Source organism: Camelina sativa, chromosome 7, assembly GCF_030686135.1.
Source record: "Camelina sativa cultivar CO46 ecotype springtype chromosome 7, ASM3068613v1".
Lineage (NCBI taxonomy): Eukaryota > Viridiplantae > Streptophyta > Magnoliopsida > Brassicales > Brassicaceae > Camelina > Camelina sativa.
This window is the reverse complement of record NC_141886.1, coordinates 28,811,704-28,834,036: the sequence shown is the minus strand read 5'-3', so window position 1 is coordinate 28,834,036 and position 22,333 is coordinate 28,811,704. Positions and strand designations below refer to the sequence as shown.

The window sequence follows — 22,333 nt, the reverse complement described above, 5'->3', positions numbered from 1 at the left end:
ATCATAATATACGCAACTATTTGTACTGATAGTTTGTCAAGTTATTGTAGACTCAACTCGAAAAAATTATCATTAAGCTTTTGGAAATGTGAGAAAACCCTTCAGGAGTACTGGATTCTACAAAAGAAAGGTATACAAGCTTACTAACAAAATTACTAGCCAAGCAAATCGGCATTACAATGCTTAGAACAAAAAATTAGAAGAAAAAATAATGTCGATTAACCGTAGAATTTAGAAGAAAATTTTAGAAAGAATACTTATATTTAATTTAACATACACGATGTATTTTATGATTGAGAATTTAGTAGACATTCTATAAAATTTTCAAATGGTGTGAAGAACTTTGAAAAATATCAAATATAATAGAACACATGTAATAAGCAAATTTGGAGTTAATATACATAACTAAATTTGTATAATTAAGCGTCTGTTCTTTATGTCCTCCTTTATTATTGTGGTGTGGACTAGCTGTGAACTAGTTGGCACATGAACATGGTGCCAATTACCAAAATTTCAAACTTTATCTATTATTCCTTTTTAAAGAAAAAACCCTAGAATCGAAGGGACCACTACATTATTGATTTTCACATCCTTTGTATGATGAATTGAGTTCATTACATTTTCGTATCATGTGTACTCGTGGGTCTATAAATTAGTGTTATACGTATTTAGAAACTTTCAAGGACAGTCGTTGGTTTCATTTAAAGTTTAATTAAACAAAAACAAAAAAACAAATATTGAATTTTGAGTCATTGATTGATGAGTGAGTGTTTATCTTCTTTTCATTTTGCATCAAGTCTTAGCTTCCAAGTGTGAACGGAGCATCATCTTTGATCTTTCCAACGTTTTGCAATTTGCAATGACAAAAAAAACTAGTAAGTTTTTATATGATATGAGCTCAAAATTCTACTGGCCAAAACAAATTTACCATTCTCATAAAAACTGCATGAAAATATTGGATTTTTCAAATTTTATAATTTACATTAGGTTTAAGATATAAGGCTATGAAAGTTATATATTATATTATATGCTTTGAACAGCCGATCTATGGATTGTCGAATGATTGTTAGACTTTTTTTTTCATTTTTAACTCAAATGTAACTTTTTTTTTGTCTCTTAAGAATCCAAAAATGAAAATTACTATGAATTATTCATAATTAGTGTTATAATCCAACCATTTACTACTGATCTTAATTAATTTAACTATATTTACCGTTTTCTAGCTATGTTTTATCTTTTCAACTGCCTAGGTTAACCCACCAATCCAACTTGTGTATCACATAAGAAAAACCGATGCCATGTTTGGTTGATGAGTTTGTAGACAGCAATCAAGTCAAAATGGAAACAGGAAGAAAGTTAAATTATATGTCAGTTTGATATAAATGTGTGCCGGTCGCAGTCGAAGTGCTCAAGTCAATGCGGGGTGGGTTAAAAAGGTAAAGCGTACGACATTCACAGGTTGTTCCCTTATCGGGTCCTGATATTCATCAACATCCCAACCTTGAACAAATTTTAGTTCATCTAGGTTATGAAAGCCATGGTAAATAAAGCATCAGATAAAACCACCACTCGTTTCAGAAAACACAAAATAACTAGTGTTTAGTGTGTTTTTTTTAACTCACATATTTATTTTCTAATTATTGGTTTGTTTCACAAAGATTGAATTTATACGTTTTTATAATTTTTAAAATTAAATATAAACAATAAACTTCAAAACGTAATGATTATAAAGTTATAAAAACGTAATCTGGTATAGTTAAACATTTATTGTTTTTTAGTATATATGAAAAAGTTGAAAACTCTAGAAGATCGTTCTTTTGGAAATGGAGGAAAAATATAAAGTTTTTTTTTTTTTTTTCTGTCGGCAAATATCAATTTTAAAGATAAAAATCAAGAATGTGGTATAGGTTGCAAATTGGAAGGTGTTATTTTCTTAGAAATTCCAAATATGTTGTAGTCTGTAGATTGAGTCCTCTGCTTTCCGTGTCATAAATCTTGATTGACTAAATCCATGTCTTATGGACGAAAACTATTTTTTTTTAAAAACGTTATAAATAAATACATCTGTTATTCAAGCTTTTATAGATGACTTAGACTTGGTAAAGTAGCATAGTCAACAAACGTTTTTGTCATAAATCCGATAGACTTGGTAAATTAAAGTATGGTGAAAGTGTGAATACGTCTTACGATTGATGAACCTACAGTTTTTTTTCGGATGTTTATTAATTACATGATATAAGAAAACATCTAATACTAATAGCACTAACTTTATTTCGTAATAGTTATCATTTTAGAACAGAATCTTTATTATTAACTTTTTTTTTATCAACATAATCTTTCTTTCAAATTTTTCATTTTACCTACTAAAGAGACAACTTTAATTAGTATCGAACTTGCAAAAATAGAACTATCAGGTGGTGGTTGACTTAGTGGGCATCTGAGTAAGCCCATGTATCTCTAGTAACCAAATAAACTATGAAGCCTAAGCACAATCCTAACTTGTTAGATGCAGCAAAATGTTTCCATTTGGGTCAAAACTGAAACTATTAATCTAGGCTGGGCTTGATTTTGGTGTGGTTTGTACTTGATATAGGATCAATACTTTTCCTCGAACTTGTCAATTTTGGGGCCTGATCCGTCTTTTATTATTGTTAACAAAGAAAAGCATGTTTCAATTAGTGAATAAGGGGTTCCAAGATAAGCCTAATGACCAGACAGAGATTCAGGACTAGGATGGATACTACGAAACTCTACTAGAATTTTCTTAGATGGTAGAATGGATAAATTTCAAGGTCAGTGCGACATCAGAGGAAGCAAAATGTATGACACTACTTTGGAGACTTCATTCAATGTGGGTAGAGCTGTCAAAATGGAGAGACTATCCATGGTCTGTCTATGTCCAATTCATTATGGATTGATCATAGACAAATCTATAAATAAGATAGGCTTAAATGATCTACGACCAATATCATTCGTTGACAAATCGGACTAGACATAATGGATATTGGACAACACATATTACCTAAAAACTAGATTAAATTTGATTTGAGAAAATTTTAGAAATGGTAGAATCAGACTTGGGTCTGTGCATGTGTTGGGTATGCATATGCACATAGTCCATTAATTTTTTGGATTTTTTTAGTTAACATTTAATCTAGATATAGTTAAACATCTATTGAATGTTTCTTTTTGAGTGTGTTAATTATGTCTTTTAAATGTTACACAAATAAAATTAGAAGTTTATATTAACGTTGTCATACGGCTTTTTTTTTTCAAGTTGTAGGATGAGCGACTGTAACATATTAAAACTATAATGATAACGACAATAAAATATCAGAATAACAACGGTAAAGGCAAGACGATGACGCGGACGTGTCTACTCGAGTGAGAAAAAGTGTTGTTGGAGAGAAAGAGGAATCGCCGGATTTTCTAACGACCATTGCGGCAGCTCATTTCAACAGTACTTCAACTCTTTTTCACAACAGCAACTATTCTTCTTCACAACAGTAGAGGCTGCTCTTTTCTATTTTTTTCTGTCACAGTCGTTCATCTAGCAACATAAAAAGAAGAGTTGATCCGCTGTCCCTTGGCATTCTCAACTGGGTTTGGAGGTTGATCCGATGTGCCTACTTTGTGGAAGCTTCCCTGAATCTCGTGACCATCTACTGTTTGAATGCTCTCTCAGCTGGACGGTATGGTCAACCATAACGACTCGATGCAGAATCCACCCTTCTCGATTCTGGTCCAGCACAGTTCAGAGTCTCTTGCAATTCAGAGGCCCGTGCGACTTAAGGAAACTTGCGCTTTTAAGTTGGCAAGTAAGAATCTACACGCTTTGGACGGAGAGGAATCATCGGCTTCACCGTAACAGCTTCAAGACTGTTGATCTCCTTATTCGTCAAATCGATACTATCATCCGGAACAAAGCATCCAGCCTACGAGACACAAACTTGGAACAATCTCTATCTCTCTTGCACCTCTGGTTCTGTGGAAGAGGAGCGGCGATAACAACAACTTCACAAACCTAACTCTTGTCGTGATTCACGATTGCATTGATTGACCTCTCGTTTGTCTTCAGAAACAATAAAGGAGACTGATTTGAGGTGGTTATTCTCAACCATAAATCTGGTTCATTTTCAACTATTGGTTCAACACTTGTTCCTTCTTAACTATGGGCTAGTAATTTTATTTTCTTATCGAGCTTCCGAATTGGACTTCGGCCCTGTAAAACTTTTCCTACTCTGCAATTTAAATTGAAAACATTTTAACAAAAAAAAAAACATAAAAAAGAAGAGCATAATATTTTTAAATTTAAATATGAGAGTGAGTTTTACTTTATAATCCTAGATTCAAACTCTAAACTACAGATTTATCGGATACTTTTGCTTACGTTTTTTTTTATGGTTTATAAATTGTTACAATTGGTAGCATAACACCATATTTAGCTTATGCTTGAAATTTAGGTTATTTTTCATTAATCTGGATTTAGTATTTGTAGGGATTAAAATTTTTAAAACAAATCCTTTTTAAGAATTAGAAACCCATCTTTCATCTATTTATACGAGAACACAATTTCTGATTCAACCTTCTCATAAGATTAGAAATTCTGAATGTATAAAGCAATGAGTGTCACATAATTTTTTTTTATCACCTTCAAACTTTATACGATCATTTACTTAATATTAAAGTGATCAAATAAATTTAAAGTAATTTAATAACAATTTTAGCACAGTAATTAATATACATGTGACCCGAATAACTCTTATAAAATTTGAGTTTGACAAAAGTATATAATTTACTTAACAAAGATTGAAAGGTAAAAATTAAAGAGAAGAAATTATATAGAACTTGGAAGAGACGAAGGGTCAAAACGAACGACCTAAATGGGGAGACTAAAGTGGATCAAAAAGACACGTAAGTGTCTTAAAAGGTCCAAACTAATTTGTTTTCGTCCTTCACAAAACTCCAACCAATTCACATGTTCGAACACATGAACACGGCGACAACTTCTCTTCTGCCACTTTCTTTTTCTCCTTATTTTCCTTTGGCAGATAAAAACAAATAATAATAATCAAAAGAAAATTCATTCTTGATCGAAAAATTAACATATTAACAACACGGCCATCGAAAATTTTCCTTGTACGCGTGTAGACTAAATTATATTTCAAGTCAACATTTAAAAAAAAAAAATCACGATTTCTATGGATTTTATTTTATTACCTGGTCTGAAAATTTTCTATAGATTTATATTCTATCTCTTAAAAAAGTTTTTATGGTTAGGAGAAACCATATTAAATTACTCGAATCACCATAGTTAATGTTAGTCGAACGTAAGTGGTGGGAGTGTGGGACTTACCTTCTTTTACCATTAGACCGACCTAGACGACTTGGTTCTTATTAAAGTTTTGTATCTAGGTGAAAAAAGAGATGAGGTCGCATTGATAAAATTGCTGGAAATCGTGTACATGAGAGTCCATGTAAAATATAGTTCGGAAGTATCTGTTCAATTAACAATAGTTGCATAGATCTTAAGTCAAAGTATTAAACCACTCTTCTTCCATTATTGTGTTATGTATTATTTGCTATCTTGATGTTGTTTAATGAATGAGTACGTAAAGCTTTTTTCCCAACAAAAAAAAAAGAAAAAAGAAAAATAGAGAAAGAGGTTAAAATAAGAAAAAGGTTGAAAACGAAACCACTTGTGGTCAAAATAAACACTGGTCAAACCCGACAAACTTTGGTCCCCAAATCTTTCTAATCCTTTGACCATTTCACATGTCCCATCTCCTTTACCTTACTTTTCAACTCGACCCCAAACTTTTCCAAATTGACATCAATTAACATAAAAATCAAACAATAAAAACTCTTCAAATTGCTAGTAGCCATTCAAGTAACATGAAAATAAAAATATATCACAATTTCTAATTCAAAAAACCCAAAATAAAATAAAAACTAACAAAGATTACAGTTTTAAAATTTGATATCTTCCGCAAAAAAGCTTTTGATTACATTATTTCATATAGTTCTCCATCGTTTTACTAATTAGAGATCTAAATTTATATTATAAAAGCCCTTAATAACAAGTAAGACTTGGTCTTTAAGACGATTCCAAAATAAGATCAGCTACAGCAGCTCCGGCGAGATCAGCGGCGGATAGAGAATGATTATGATCACCTTCGTAAGTAACGATTAACATCGACGAGTCATCAGCTGCTCTCTCAACATGTTTACGTGCTGGACAACCTCTTACGCTACTGCACTTATAATATCCTCTGTTTTTTTTTTTTTTTTCCAAAAATCAAGAAACAGAACACAATACAAATTCAAAAATCAAGAAACAGAACACATACAAAAACCAAACTAAAGTTTTGAAATGAAATATTAGTTTTACCTTGGATGTGGAGATCCTTTAATTGGCTTTTGTCCGTATTTTCTCCATGAGTAATCATCTGGAGGAACGTCGGACATTTTAGCACTTATCGCCGGAACCCTAATCACTCTCCTCTGTTTAATCTTTCTGTAAAAACAGAGCAAACAACAAATAGAACACTATTAAGATCGAGAATCTAATACCAAATCTAGGAACTTTATCTGATGGGTCGAATCTAACGAACCAAATCTAATTAAAAAGATTTTACCTTTTCTTGGAGCAGTGACAACGACCGGAGGAAGAAGCGGAAGCGCATTTCCCGGCGAGGAGATTCTCGGAGTTACATTTTCTCTTCGAGTTTGGTTTGGAGAAAGAAGAGACAGTCGTCGAGAGGCTTTGAGTTTGACTCCTAAACGGGGCCGTCTCGGAGGGACGATGATTGTGGTCTGATTCCATTGTTACGGATGAGAGAGATGAGAAGTCAATCGTTTTGATCGATGACGTAAACGAACCTTTACGCATCATCATCTGCGGCGGCGGAGGAGGAAGAGAAGGAGAATGAAACGGTGTTGTTTTAGGTTCTTCCTGATTCATAACCTGAACTGGAGCGCGTCTAAACCTGGCGTGACCGGTTCGAGTTCGATCTAAAAGAGATATGACTCTTTTAAACTTCGAAACCGCCGCGTCTGCCGTCGTGTTACGAGCTGACTCGAGATCGGCTGTGGCGGAAGCGGAGGCGGCGGAAGAAGAAGATGGTTGGTCGGAGTTTAAGTTGTCACGAGACATTAAACCAATGAAATTTTCCATGCTTTTGAGTCCTGAAGCAGCTGCTTCTTGAACGGCGAAGCTATCAGCTCCAACGCCGGAGATGTAATTCCGAGTCATGAGCTCCACAGCCATAAAATCTCTCTCTCTCTCTCAACAAGAAGCAGAAGAAGAAGAGAAGAGAGAGAGTTGTGTGGACTTTTTTGGGATTTGAGAGGACTAAGTAATATAATAAAAGTTGATTAGTATTTAAGTGTACAGAGAGGGAGGTGATGTCTTTTGTGTGGTAGGTGACTGACTAAATGTGTCACGTTAGACTTTTCTTTTTATGTTCATAAATAGAGTCTTTCCAAACTGTTCAAATTTTCTTTGTTGTTAAGAGTCAATTTTTCTATTTTCGTCAGATCCGAAAAGTCAAACCTTGAACAAAAAAATTAAAGAGGGGGAGGGGGTTGAGTTCAACTTCATGTGTTTGTTACAAACTTACAACAATAAGGGATAATATATTAAATATATACAACTTGGACATATTCCGTGCTTAAACCACATATCAACATTTTTTAAAAAAAATTATAATATAATATTAAAAATTATTGTTTTATTTTTTAAAACAATTATTTTGTTTGAGATAATTTTTTTTAATTGTTATGTAAATCTATTAGTCTATTTGAATACTAATTATTTTAGAATATTATAGTGTTTTATTTTTGACGTATTATTACAGTTTTATATTGTTTGTTTGTTATATTTGCATCATTATTTTGTGAAATATAAAATAGTAATTTTAATATTATAATTGTGAGCAAATAAAATTATTAATTTATCATCTATATAAATTTAGTTTTACCAACCAGCCAATGTGGAAATTAAAACACACATTTTCACACATTGAGTAATATATCTTCGTTTTAAAAAAAATTAAATCACAACATATGCAGAAAAAAATATGCATTTTATTAATTATAAGTACTATATGAAAATTCCAAAAAAATTGTAAATAAAATAAAATAAAGATGATAGAAGAATCATAATTTGAAATCTTAACAAAATTTTCGAATTTAGTTATTGAAATCTGATTGGTTTATATTTTTTTAAAAAAATAATTAGTAATTTCGTCCATAATTTATTAGAGAGAGAAAATATTTTTTTAGATTTTTTAATAATTGATATGTGAGTGTTTTTTATTTTTAATTAATTATATTTGTTTAAATTATTTAATGAAGCTTAATTAATTTTTCTAATGGCAATTGAATGTAATTTTTTACACATTTTAAGGTTAGTTTCATATTTGTACTTTCCAATTAATATAGTAGGATACATATTTTCATACAATTTCATCTTTTTCTGTAGCAGTTAAACTTAATTATTTAGAAATAAAAATTTTTAGTTATCATTCTATAATTAAATTTGTGTTTCATAGTAGTTGTTGTTTTATATATTTTTAATGTAAATGTTTGATAAAATTTTCCAATTTTGTCATGATAAATTAAAAAATTAGAAAATTTATTAATGAAGGGTAAGATTTTTTTTTTTTTTTTTTTTTTTACATTTTCTTAAGAAATATTAGTTTACATGTTTATCATTTGCATATTGTTATTCTAGTAACAAAATGTTAGATAAACTTATTAGCTTCACGAATTTAATCACAATTGGTGAAAAACGAAATACAAATTGTTTTAGTTTCAAGTATAAGTTCAATGTTTTTTGTGCAATATTTATAGTATTTATAAACTCAAGATTATAAACAGAATATGTAATCTAGCAGTTGATTGAGAGAGAATGAAGACACACTTTCGTCGTCAGCCGTATGATCCGGTTTAGAAATTTGGTTGAATCACTGCTAAACTTGGTGGAGTTGACTTTTCGTCACCCTTTTTTGTTGTTTTTAATTTATTCATTACCTCTTTTTGGGTCTTATTTTACGTCTATTTTTATTTGCTTCTTCTTCACTAATGGTGCCTTTAGGTTGGTTGTTGTAGAAAACACTTTAATAAACCATAAACACTACGCTACTTATCAAATTCTATGATGATGATGATATCATCTTAGCGCAGTTTCTGATTAGTTTTTGTTTTCCATTCTTCTACACAATAGTAGCTTTTAAACATATGTTTTTGTTGTGATATATTAAACTCAACCCAATTCAATTGTTTGATTTAGACCTTAAATGATTAGTTTATTACATATCTGACGTCTGAACACAATGCCTTATAAATATGCAGCTCGATCGTTCTACTTCGTTTTGAATAGAAACTCAAGTGAGAAAATGGCCTTTTCCATTCAATTATGTTGAAACATTGTAGAACTGAGACCAGATTAAGTTACGCTATAGCATTTACAATATTCACTTAAACCAACTACATAGAGCACTAACTAAATCATTCTTCTCAGTTAAGAGATGAACTTTTAACCCCAGCATACACACAAACACAGAGACAGAGAGATATATACAACTAAAGGACCATAGAACTTTGAATGGGTTACAAGTATTTATGATACCCAAGTTTTTTGCGAATAAAATTTCTCGGGATGTTGATTTTTGTTTTAGTTATTTTATCTTGTATTTTTTTTATTTCGAAGGTTTTAAATGCGGTCAGTTTATCATCATTTTATTTTATTTTATAAATTATGGTTTTATATTCACACGAACAAGTTATTTGTACGTGCAACACATAATGAATAATTATTTCTACAAATCACTACAACCAAAATTCCTATAAAATTTACGATAGATTATATTATGATGAATAGTGCTACTTACTCGTATAATTATGATAAACGGTTTTACTAGGGTAAATAGGTTTAGTATATTTGTGTTTATTAATGTACAATAATTTCTTAGTTTATAGACGCTTGTTAATTAGGTCATATATTGTCAAAAGAAAACAAAAGAAGAACCCCTTGTTAGGTGTAGAATATTTCAACCTTTAGTTAACCAGATCACGACGACTAAGACATTCATACGATAAGATTGATTCAATAGCTGTGACCAAGTTATATGGATCTCAATATAAAACTTAAAATAGTCGAAGTGGCCGCTAAGAAAAGAGAGAAAAAAACAAGAAACAAAGTACACACAAAACTTGACTGAAGAGACACTCAAAGTCAAAGACGGAAAGCTGACGAAACCCCTTCGAACCCTTTTATTCCTCCCAGAAACGTGTTCATAAAGTTCCTTCCTAGTTCCTTCCTAGTTCCTTCATTAGTTTTTGGTCCTTCATAGATTATTCTTCTTAAACATAAGTTTAGGTGCGTTGATCATATCTATAATTAATGAAAACATTATACTTCATAACAAAACAGTTGCGTCCCGTCAAAATCGTGTTTTAAAGGAATTTAGATTCATATAGAAGAATCAGAATGAAAACAAATGAGGATATATGTAGTTTTCAGGCTTTGAATGAGATAAACCTAAACCGGGGCACATGACATAAATGTGCGTATTGTTTATGAACGCATTTCATAATCGTTGTCTGAAGAGCCGTGTGAGAATAAAAACAGATTTTTTTTTCTATATATAAAAATGAAGTCTAAATTCGACAAAAAGATGGAGAAACATTTAGGTCCATATGCGTGTTTTATTTTCTTTTATACTATCTGCAATTGCGTTTAGATAGTGAGTGGCATTTAAGTTTCCTAAATGATGGAACTTGATCTCTTAGTTGTTTATTTCTAGTTGAGTTTGTGTTTCCAAGCTTTGTAAGAACTGAATAGCTCCAAACTTCTTTCTATATAAACCCAAAACCATTCATAACCCATTCAAAATTAGAACCAGAACGAGACAAACATACAAAAATCAAAAGTGATTTCTCACTTTAAACAAATATACAGATGCTCTTTCCTCCAATTTGCTTCATTAGTCAAGCTTTGGGTCCACGGCTCCAGTCCTTAGGCGTTGTCCTTTATTAGAGCGATCTGGCCCATTTTAAGATTTTCCGCCTCACTAAAAGATAGATCCGCTCTACATCAAATCATGGCTGCGATTTCCCGTTTTGCGGGTTGATGATTTCGTAACTTTGTCTAGAGGTAGCTAATGAACTTATAAAAGATCTTAATGTATGATCGTAGCTAGTGTGCTAATGTTAAACTGGTCATAATTGATACTTACCACCATTTTAAGGAAGCTGTCAAGATCTCAACTCTCAAACATCTGCTGTGAATGATACATATGTACTAAGCTAACTATTTGATTATGTTAGTGAGGTTCTGAGTTATGTAGTAGCATTCATATTCATTAAACATCGTATCTTATCCTCAACCCGGAAATAAGAACTCAGTGTTTAAGCATATCTAAATTTCTCTTCTTTCAAAACCAGGACGCACTGCATAAGTATCGATAGAACTGCACAGAGATTTATCTAAGTTTCAACCATGATGATTACAAAAGGGTAAAGTACAAAACATTTATTATTCTCCTTGAAAGAGACGTAACAAATAAGATACATTGTTGTTCATCAGATGAAACCAGTAAAAATAGTCAGGATCATAAAAAAAAAGCAAAATCTGCCTAGAGACAGGCTACGAGAGTCTATCTCTCTACTTTCATCCCTAACAAAGATTTGTAGGCGATCAAAAGAAAACAAAAAACCGACCTTTTAAACTGCTACTTTCTCTCAAAAGACTTGAAATTGCTGACCTGAACAGTTTCATTGATCATTCACTGCTCTCTGTTGGAGCTGGTTTCTTTCCATACTGCTGCAAGAAAAAAACACAAACCGAGAACGAAGTTAGAAAACTACAAACAACTCAACTTGTTCTGGTGAAGGATAAACAGAAAACACATTTACCTTTTTCCCAAAAGAGAAAGGGACGTATCTGTATTTGATCATGTGTTGTATCTGTTTCCTCATCGTGAGGAAAAACAGCATCACCCAGTAGAAAAGAAGTATTGGCCAGAACACAGGTACATCAAACACCTCGAAGAACGTCATCATAAACCCGATTGTGAAAGCCCTTATGATCGATAACCTTCAATGAAACAAAAAACACATCAAACAACAACGTCTACAAATGAACCAACAACAATCCAAGTGACATCTTTATGCAACCTTCAGCAAAACAACAATGTCTACATATTAATCAAATCGATACTTCATCATCCTTGTACAAAATTTGGTTCCAAACCTTACTGCAAACATAGTTTCTCTAACTATATTGAAGTTGATCACATACTTCATCATCCTCTCATGTCATGTGAATCTACAGGATTCAGTCAAAACTAAGACTATGCCCAACTTCTATACTAAAACCCTAGATCAGATCTAACCAATTCATTGTACTGAATCAGGGAAAACCAAAGGAAACGAACCAGAATTTGAACTCGGGGAGACGGCGAACGAAAGGTCGATACTCATCGGATCTACGAGTAGGAAGAGTACCACCGGTGGTAAGAGAAGCCTCAGGATCTTCTTGAGGAGATAAGAAAGCGATGATGAGGTTCAAAAGGTAGATTCCGATGGCGTAAGTGATGATGTAGAAGCCTTCCACGAAGTAAACGCGAATGAAGTAGATCAACACGACGCAGAGACATGCGATCCATCGATAAAGAACGTGAGGCACAGTTTTGTCGAGAAGATGTTGCTGCCGCTGCGTTACGGCGTGGATCAATCGGTTCACTGCGTCGGCTGGTGATGATGACTCGCTCGATTGGAGATTTTCATCGGTGGTGGTTGTCGGTGCCGGAGGGATACCACTAGCCGTGGTTGCGGATTCCATCGGTGGATCCTCTCTCTCTCTCTCTCTAACTGTGTCTGCGCCTCGGAAACTGCGACGGAGGGGACGGAGATTCGGATATTTTTGTTTTTGTTCACATCAGATCCGGTTTACGAAAGAGTTACGGTTTTTGATTGGTGGTAACTCTGTATCGGTATGGAATTTACCGATCTCGTTATAACCAATCACAAAAACGTTACAATTTTGTATTTTCAGTTTTACTTTCTTTTTTTTTTCAACAAAGTACTACGATTACTTACTGCTAATTCTTATTCTTATTCCGTAAATTTTTTGTACCATTTCATATAACCAATCAAACTCTATATATATTTTAATTGGCTGAAATCACCGTCAACCTATCTTATATAACCAATAAACCAATCAAACATAATAGTATCAAAATTATACTTGTTTCGATTGGAGTGTTTAATATGGTATTAGTTTGAAATTCGGTTCAGTTTTTTCGGGTTTTAGATTATTGATTTACGAAAATTTAGAAATTTTATCCAAACTATAAGATAATATTTTATGGGTTTTGGTTTTTTTAAGTCATATATATATATATATATATATAACTTAAACCACATTGACATGCTTCCATCACTATTCAAGATCTTTGTACAATCAGATGTTAGTAAAACTAATTTTAAGCCAACTAAGTCTATAATAGTGGAAATGTTAACCTAATTAAACTAAACTGAACCATCAACAAACCTAAACCAAACTATAATCTATGCAAAACATGCTTGGTTAAAGTGAAGTTTTGGTTCAGTTTTCGATAACTTGATCTATTTATTTAATTAAAGAAACAACATTTAAATATAATTATTCAATATTGTTAAATAAATAAGATAATCAATATTGTTAATTTGATTATTGTTTTATCTCAATTTTATTCACCAAAATATCAAATTCACTAACCAAAACAACAACGGATTATTATCAACTAATTTTATTTGTTTACAATATCTATCAAATCCTACAAAAATTATTTGATAAAAGATTATTTTATACAAATAGTTTGAGTAGAACACAAAACATTAACGATTCAAGTATTGGGGAACCAATTTCAACACAAACCAAACCAAAATCCAAACTGAATACAAACCAAATCAAATACAAAACCAAACTAGACTAACTAGATTATAATTCAACTAGAATTTTAGTAACACCAACCAAATCAACAAACCGAACCTACAAGTAAACGAAATGGCCACCCTCACTGCCAGCGAGCACATATCCCATCATCAACCAATATTCTAAGTTCTAAAAACCACACTTGGTAGTATACTAGTATCCTAAAAAGTATATATAAAAATAACCAAGAGGACAATCACAACAAAGAAAAACGACTTACATCATGTGTATATACTTCAGCCTTCGAGAGAGGTAATGGGCCACCGTCATGTATTTCTTATCATTAGGCCCATATCTTGTATCTATATGTATAAATACGTTTCTAATGTGAATGAATAAGATAACACTTTACGAAAGATTTCATGGTATCAGAGCAATTCTGTGACCTACCCTAATTTTTTCTTTTATTTTTTTCTCTAAAAACGTCGCTGTCACCGTTTGACCGCCGCTTTTCACTACTTCTTCTTCTCTTTACTATTTTTTTTTTGTCTCAATGACCTCCATGGCCATGACTTCTTCTCCGATTGGAGCTATTACCTCTGTTACTAATCCTTCTCCTTACGCTCTCAATGCATCGGATAATCCCGGTGCTTTGATCTCCTCTGTTGTCTTGAAAGAAAACAATTACTCTGAAAGGGCTACAGAACTTATGAATTCTCTCCAAGCTAAACAAAAACTCGGTTTCATTGATGGTTCAATAACAAAGCCAACAACGGAACCTGATTTGTCAGCTTGGAAAGCTGCTAACTCCATGATCATAGGATGGATTAGAACCTCTATTGATCCTACTACTCGATCAACCGTTTCTTTTGTATCTGATGCTAAAGACCTTTGGGACAGTCTTCAACAACGGTTCTCCACTGGCAATGGTGTTCGCAAGCAACTACTCAAAGATGAAATTTCTGCGTGCAAGCAAGATGGACAACCAGTTCTGGCTTACTATGGGCGATTAACCAAGCTTTGGGAAGAATTACAAAATTACAAAACCAGCAGATCGTGTACGTGCGCTGCAGCTCCTGACATCGCCAAGGAACGTGAAGCTGACAAAGTTCATCAATTCTTGTTTGGATTGGATGAACGGTTCCGGCCTATTCGATCAGCTATTACTGATCAGGATCCCTTACCCGATCTTAACCATGTCTACTCACGTGTAATTCGTGAAGAGCAAAATCTTAATGCTTCTCGACTTAAGGATGTTGCCAAAACCGATGCTATTGGATTTACTGTACAAGCTTCACCACTTCAAGTTGCGGCTGTCTCAGCTCCTCGCTCTCGTGATCGATCATCCTTCACATGTACTCATTGCCATCGACAAGGACATGAAGTTACTGAATGTTTCTTAGTCCATGGTTATCCCGATTGGTGGCTTTAACAACATCGTCAAGATGGGTCTACACACTCTACAGGTCGAGGCTCCTTTGGTCGAGGAAGTTTCGGTCGTGGTAACAGCAACCGTGGTGGTCGAACCTCATCTTCTGGAGCTCGTGGTCGAGCACGAGCTAATGTTGCAACCACTCGCTCAAGCATTCCTTCCACCACCAATTACTCACCTGATCTCTCTCCTGCAAGCTCATCGTCCAAATACTTCTTCTGAGAAGTTGTCGAGTAAAACTCAACTTACTGATGTGATCCTTGACACAGGTGCTTCGCATCATATGACCAATGATCTAGGATTACTAACGGACGTAACCAATATTATCCCATCGGATGTTACCAAACCCGACGGGACTGCCTCTCGTGCCACTCAACGCGGGACTCTCGCTTTGAATGACAAATACTCTTCCTGATGTGCTTTATGTGCCTGATTTTAACTGCACATTAATATCTGTTGCCAAATTGTTAAAACATACTGGTTGTATCGCGATATTCACTGATGCTTTATGTTTCTTGCAGGACCGTTTTACGAGGACTTTGATTGGTGCGGGTGAAGAGCGTGAGGGGGTGTACTACTTTACCGGTGTTCTTGCTGCTCGTGTCAACAAAGCTGTCAAAGAATCTTCTTCGGCAGCCATGTGGCACCACAGACTAGGACATCCTTCTATCGGTGTTTTGCCTTCTTTATCAGAATTTGATCAGTCTCGTAGTGATTTGGAGAAGCTTAAAAATTGTGATATTTGTTTTCATGCTAAACAAACACGTCAAGTTTTTCCAGAAAGTTTAAATAAAACTACTACTTCTTTTGAGCTTGTTCATTGCGATGTTTGGGGCCCTTATCGCACACCGTCTTCTTGTGGTTTAAGTTATTTTTTAACTTTAGTTGATGATTATTCGCGGTCAGTATAGACGTTTCTCATGGTTGAAAAATCCGAAGTCTCTAAGTTAATTCGTAATTTTTGTGCTATGAGTGAACGACAATTCAACAAACTGGTTAAGACGTTTCGGAGCGACAACGGAACTGAATTCATGTGTCTTACATCCTTCTTTCAAGAAAAAGGCATTCTTCATCAGACTTCTTGTGTAGACACACCACAGCAGAACGGCCGTGTTGAACGCAAACATAGACATATTCTAAATGTTGCCCGTGCATGTCTTTTTCAGAGTCATCTTCCTGGCAAATTTTGGGGTGAAAGCATTCTCACTGCTACTTACTTGATCAATCGCACTCGACGCCAATTCTACATGGTAAATCTCCGTATGAACTTTTGTTTGGCACTCGTCCTTCTTATTCTATGCTTCGTACGTTTGGTTGTTTATGCTACGCTCATCTTCGATCTCGCGATAAGGACAAATTTGGGGAACGAAGTCGGCGCTGTATTTTTGTAGGTTACCCTTATGGCAAGAAAGGATGGAGGCTTTATGATTTGGAGACTAACAAATTTTTTGTTAGTCGTGATGTTATTTTTCAAGAAAATGTGTTTCCATTTGCATCATCGGATGTTGTTCCCTCTGAAGCCCCACATCCAATCATGGATTCCTCTCTTGATTTTGTTGATGATGTATTGGTTTCACCATTAAACACCACTTCTTCACCACTGACCACATCATCGATCCCCGCTACAATATCACCGACGATTGCTCCTTCATCCCATGTTGTGGACTCTACTCTTGGTTCTCTGTCGTCACGTAGTTCACCTACCTTGAGTCTGTGTACTACACCCTTGCCACCGGTTCCTGCAAAATCAGTTCCCGTGTCTCCGGGGTTACCAGAATTACTTGGGAAAGGTCATTGTCAAAAGTATCCTTCGGTTCTGCTTAAAGATTATGTTGCTTATACAGCTCGTTCTCCATCATCTACTACACCCCCTATTCTCCTGGTCTCACTAATCCTAGTCTCTCTACAACGGTTCCTGGTAAGATACTCGATTCTCTCACTATATCCTTATCTGACAAAGAATTTTCAGAAATGCATCGAGTCTTCATGGCAGCCATTACTACTGGTACGGAACCGACAAACTATCATGATGCTTCTCAAATAAAAGAGTGGTGTGATGCAATGGGATTTGAAATCAAAGCTCTTGAGGATAACAATACTTGGGAAATCACTACTTTACCTCCTGGAAAGAAAGCTATTGGCAGTAAGTGGGTCTATAAACTGAAGTATCACTCTGATGGCACACTTGAACGTTACAAGGCTCGCTTGGTGGCTCTTGGCAATCGTCAAGTTGAAGGTTCTGATTTTACCGAGACTTTTGCTCCTGTCGCTAAGTTGACAACGGTTCGGTTTCTTCTTGCTGTCACTTCTGCAAAACATTGGGAGGTCCATCAGATGGACGTTCACAATGCTTTTCTTCATGGTGATTTAGAAGAAGAAGTTTATATGAAACTACCTCCTGGTTTTCACACTAATGATTCTTCTAAGGTTTATCGACTCCGCAAATCGTTATATGGACTCCGTCAAGCTCCTCGTTGTTGGTTTGAGAAACTTACTAAGGCTTTAAAACAGTTTGGTTTTAAACAAAGCTATCCGGATTACTCACTGTTTTCGTTTGTTCAAAATGGCATTGTCCTGCATGTACTTGTTTACGTCGATGATTTCATTGTGGCTGGAAATAATTTAGCGGAGATTGACCAGTTCAAGTCTTACATGAGCAAGTCCTTTCACATGAAAGATCTTAAGTATTTCTTGGGCATAGAGGTTTCTCGTGGTTCTGACGGTATCTTTCTCTCCCAACAGAAATACGCTCATGACATTATCAAAGAAGTTGGTCTACATGGTGCTAAGACGTACTCTACTCCTATTGAAGCTAATCATAAATTTGCGTCCGCTCAAGGGTCTGTTTTAAAACGTCCAGAAGAGTATCGTCGCCTTGTCGGTCGTCTCATTTATCTCAGTCTTACTTGCCCGGAGCTGAGTTATATAGTACATATTCTCTCTCAGTTCATGCAGACGCCTCTCCTTCCTCACTGGGAAGCTGCCATTCGTGTTGTTCGCTACCTTAAAGGTTGCCCGGATCAGGGTATTCTTCTTCGCTCGGATAGTGATACATCTTTGATTGCTTATTGTGATTCCGATTGGAATGCATGTCCTCTTACTCGAATGTCTCTTAGTGCTTATGTCGTCTTCTTCGGATTTTCTCCAATCTCGTGGAAGACTAAGAAGCAGCACACGGTTTCTAACTCCTCAGCGGAGGCAGAATATCGTGCAATGGCCTTTACTTTACGTGAACTGAAGTGGCTACGTGAACTTCTTCGTACTTTCGGTCTTCCACATCCACAGCCTATTAAACTCTTTTGTGATAGTCAAGCCGCTATTCACATCGCAGCGAATCCCATCTTTCATGAGCGTACTAAACACATTGAGTCTGATTGTCATCAGGTTAGAAATGCTGTTTAAGATCGTTTTCTTACAACAGAGCACATTACTACCAAAGAACAAGTCGCCGATATTCTAATTAAGGCTCTCCCGAGTCCAGCTTTTGACAAACTACTGTCTAAGTTTGGCATTCGTTACTCCCCCGCCAACTTGAGGGGGGGGAATGGGCCACCGTCATGTATCTCTTATCATTAGGCCCATATCTTGTATCTATATGTATAAATACGTTTCTAATGTGAATGAATAAGATAATACTTTACGAAAGATTTCAAGAGGCTTACAAAGTTAGTATAAGATTGATTGATTATTCAATAGTGTCCGTAATGGTATGTTGGAGACTTGGCCGACGAGCTAATAGGGAATCTTTCAAACACTACTAAAGCCTCTTTCATGGTCGGTCTCTTTTGTGGAACTTGAGATGCACAACTATAACCCAACTTGAAAAGGCCAAGTAAAAAGTCCTCTTTGCCTTCCAATTCGGAACGGATCGCCACGTCAGTCATTATCAATGCCCGATTCCCATCTTCTACCGTCAATCCATTTCCAAGCCCAACCTCGTCAATAGACACGATTTTTCCCGTTAACAACTCAAGAAGGATCACTCCAAACCCAAACACATCCCATTTCGGGTTCGGTTTGAGATTGCGGAGCGACTCGGGCGCGCAATATGGCGATATAGGCCCAACGGAACTAGGGCTTGGGCTCGGTGTTGGCCCCATGGATCCAAATTCACGCGAGGATGCTGTCAATCGCTTGCTGCTGAAAATCCGAGATGACCCACTAGCTCGGTTATAGCTAGTATCTCCCGCGAGAAGCCTTTCGAGCCCAAAATCGCCAATCTTAGGTTCCAAATCATGACCCAAAAGTATATTACTAGGCTTCAAGTTACCATGCACATGTTTCTTCTCGTGAAGGTAAGCAAGCCCACGAGCCAAACCTTTGGCAATCTTGAGCCGAGTCTCCCACGGTAAATGGCATGGCGACGATCCTCCTTTCCCTGTCCAATCACAAAACACATTCAGCAAATATGCATAAGATTGTACAAGTGACAAAAGGTTTGACCAACCGTTTACTTTATCAAATGTAGGTCTAACTACCACCAACTAATACGCATAGGATATATAATGCTACCATGCGCCTTTATCATAAATGAGAGAGAAAGTGATGATGGTTGACTCACTGTAACGGGCGTTGACGAGGCTACCGTTAGGAGCAAAATCGTAAATGACTAATTTCTCGTCGGTGCCCCAATAGAAACCACGGAGACGCACCAGATTCGGGTGAACCAGTTTACCAATAGCTCGAATATGCGCCTCAAAGTCTTTAAACCGGCGTTGTTGACTCAAACCGTTCTCACCTAACCGACGAACCGCGAGAACCGTACCGTCTTCAAGAACCGTCTTGTACATTATACTCGAACCGGTGGCTCCTAAAATGTAAGCAGAAGCTTTAAGCAACGTTTCAACTTCGAGCTCTTTCTCTCCTCCATCGATGGTTACTAAAGTCCCTTTCTTGTTCTCTCCAACCTCTCCTGACCGTTGATTCTCTTCGTCTTCTTCTTCGGTTTCATCGGTTTCTTGACTCTTACGGAGACATGACCATTTCCCGAATCTACTTGATTGTTCCGGTGATGAAGAAGATGTGGTTGTTGATGATGATGGTGATAACGAAGTTGTGTCTTTAGCTTCATGAGCTTCAAGACTCTGATTGTTGTTGTTCTTCTCTACGGTTTTGTTCTTCTTATATTTGTAAACGTAGAAGAAGATAAGAGCTAGGATTCCGATACCGGCGATATCTCCGACTATGATTCCGATTATAACTCCTGGTCTTAAACCGGTTCGAGGGTTTGAGTTTTTGTCCGGTTTGGTTTCTGAATTAGAACCGAATGATTTCGGTATAGCTGCGAGTGCAGGCGTAGACGTCGGCGGAGAGACGGAGCCGGAGACGGTGGCCGGAGAGGAAGGAATGGGACACGGGTTTCGGGTCGGAGCTCCGCATAAACCCGGGTTTCCGGAATACGAAATTGATTTCTGGTTAAGGTAAACCGGAAAATTTGGGATTGAACCGGTTAAATTGTTGAAAGAGAAATCAACGGTGGCGTTTTTGGGAAAACCGGCACCGACGTTGGGAGGAATCTCGCCGGAGATTTGGTTATACGAGACATTCAGATACCGGAGATTGTCGCCGGAAAAATCAGGTGGAAGTGAACCGTTGATTAGATTCGAGGAAATGTCAAGAAACTGAACCGATTTCCATCCGCCGCCGGGAAACTCGCCGGAGAAGTAGTTGTTCTTTAACGAAACCTCCGTTAAGCTTCCGAGAGACGCTAAATTAGCCGGTAGTTTTCCGGTGAAGATGTTATCGGAGAGATTTAACGTCTGGAGGTTGTGTAGATCTCCGATCGAGACAGGGATCTCGCCTGAGATCAAGTTGTTTGATAAATCAAGAAACCGGAGCTTACCGGCGGCGAAAAACTCAACCGGTAATGACCCATTGAGCGAATTGTTGGAAAGGTCGAGACTTTGGAGGTTTTGGAGGAAACCAAGATCGGAAGGAATCGTGCCGACGAGGTTTGAGTTCGGAAGTGATAAAGTCACGACTCTTGAATCGTTATTACACAACACACCTCGCCATGAACAAGGATTGTCGTGGTCGTAGTTCCATGATTGTAGTAAAGAGAGAGGATCGAGAAGAACAGAGTATTTGAAACTCATTAAGAGAACTCCATCAGAGTTTAAACCAGAGGAGACAAGAAACAGAGAAGAGAAGAAGAAGGAGAAGAGGAAGAAGACGAAGATCGGTGTTTTCATCATGGCTTCCGATGAAGACACCGCATCGCTAGAGAGAGAGAGAGAGAGAGAGAGAGAGAGAGTCAAGAGGTAGAAGAAGAGAGACTTAAAAGAGAGATCAACTTAGAGAGAGTGTGAACTGTGAAGGGGGAAACAGCTCACGCGAGTCAAGACCAAACCTCTCTGTTCCTCCTGCTCTCTGCGACATATGCACCAGTTGTTATAAATACTATAATCAATTTTTTTGTGTTTTCTTTCTTTGTGTTGAAGTAATCAATGCATTTTTGCACTTCCAGTTTCCAGGGTTCATTAATCATTGAATATCACAAATTTATTTCTTTAAAATCAGGGTTTTTTTTTTTTTTTTTGGAGTCTTATTTTTATTTAAAAAAAATCCAAAAAAGAAGAAAATATTGGTTCTATAATCGTATGTCAAGGATATACCATGATAGTTTGGTTATACGTTACACTATATTGTCAACGACGTCGATCACTCGAGTTCAAACCCAAATTTTCAAGTCTAATAAAATACCAACAATATTATAAATAAAATATATAACAAAAATAAATAGTTGCATGTTGGGACCAATCTAGTGAAAATGGTCACCTAAATCAACTTAATATATTTGTGGTCTTTATTTTCGAAATCTTTAAAAATATTAGCTTTTTATTTTTGGTAGGATTTAAAATATTAGCTTTTAAAAATGTGTTTAATTGTAGAAATATTTGCTAAATACTTAGCAAATTCCTCGGTAAAAAAACAAATTCTATGGCCCTACAAATATAACAATTCTTATTTTATATTTT

The 22,333-nt window shown here is 35.7% G+C and overlaps 3 protein-coding genes and 1 pseudogene across 4 annotated transcripts; 1 reads left to right on the top strand and 3 right to left on the bottom strand.

The window, feature by feature from the left end:
- Nucleotides 1-5,864: 5,864 nt before the first annotated feature.
- On the bottom strand, nt 5,865-7,471 carry LOC104702864 (putative WRKY transcription factor 15). Its single transcript, XM_010418783.3, has 3 exons — nt 6,639-7,471; nt 6,392-6,517; nt 5,865-6,272 (listed from the first exon to the last, which is right to left on the bottom strand). Exons 1-3 carry the CDS (start codon nt 7,268-7,270, stop codon nt 6,098-6,100), a joined length of 933 nt encoding a protein of 310 aa, XP_010417085.1. The 5' UTR covers nt 7,271-7,471; the 3' UTR covers nt 5,865-6,097.
- Nucleotides 7,472-11,524: 4,053 nt separating this feature from the next.
- Nucleotides 11,525-13,142, bottom strand: LOC104702862 (protein RER1C-like). 2 transcript variants are annotated; one of them, XM_087457298.1, is made up of 3 exons: nt 12,444-13,142; nt 11,923-12,103; nt 11,525-11,827 (listed from the first exon to the last, which is right to left on the bottom strand). In XM_087457298.1, the coding sequence occupies exons 1-3, from the start codon at nt 12,848-12,850 to the stop codon at nt 11,789-11,791; spliced, it is 627 nt and encodes a 208-aa protein (XP_087313424.1). In that variant the 5' UTR covers nt 12,851-13,142; the 3' UTR covers nt 11,525-11,788. The 2 variants fall into 2 exon arrangements, with proteins under 2 accessions (XP_087313424.1, XP_087313423.1); XM_087457297.1 differs by having other exon boundaries at nt 11,525-11,830; nt 12,444-13,089.
- Nucleotides 13,143-14,342: 1,200 nt separating this feature from the next.
- On the top strand, nt 14,343-15,920 carry LOC147941820 (uncharacterized; annotated as a pseudogene).
- Nucleotides 15,921-18,971: 3,051 nt separating this feature from the next.
- Nucleotides 18,972-21,941, bottom strand: LOC104702860 (putative LRR receptor-like serine/threonine-protein kinase At4g37250). Its single transcript, XM_010418781.2, has 2 exons — nt 19,918-21,941; nt 18,972-19,734 (listed from the first exon to the last, which is right to left on the bottom strand). The coding sequence occupies exons 1-2, from the start codon at nt 21,548-21,550 to the stop codon at nt 19,046-19,048; spliced, it is 2,322 nt and encodes a 773-aa protein (XP_010417083.1). The 5' UTR covers nt 21,551-21,941; the 3' UTR covers nt 18,972-19,045.
- Between the last annotated feature and the right edge of the window lie 392 nt (nt 21,942-22,333).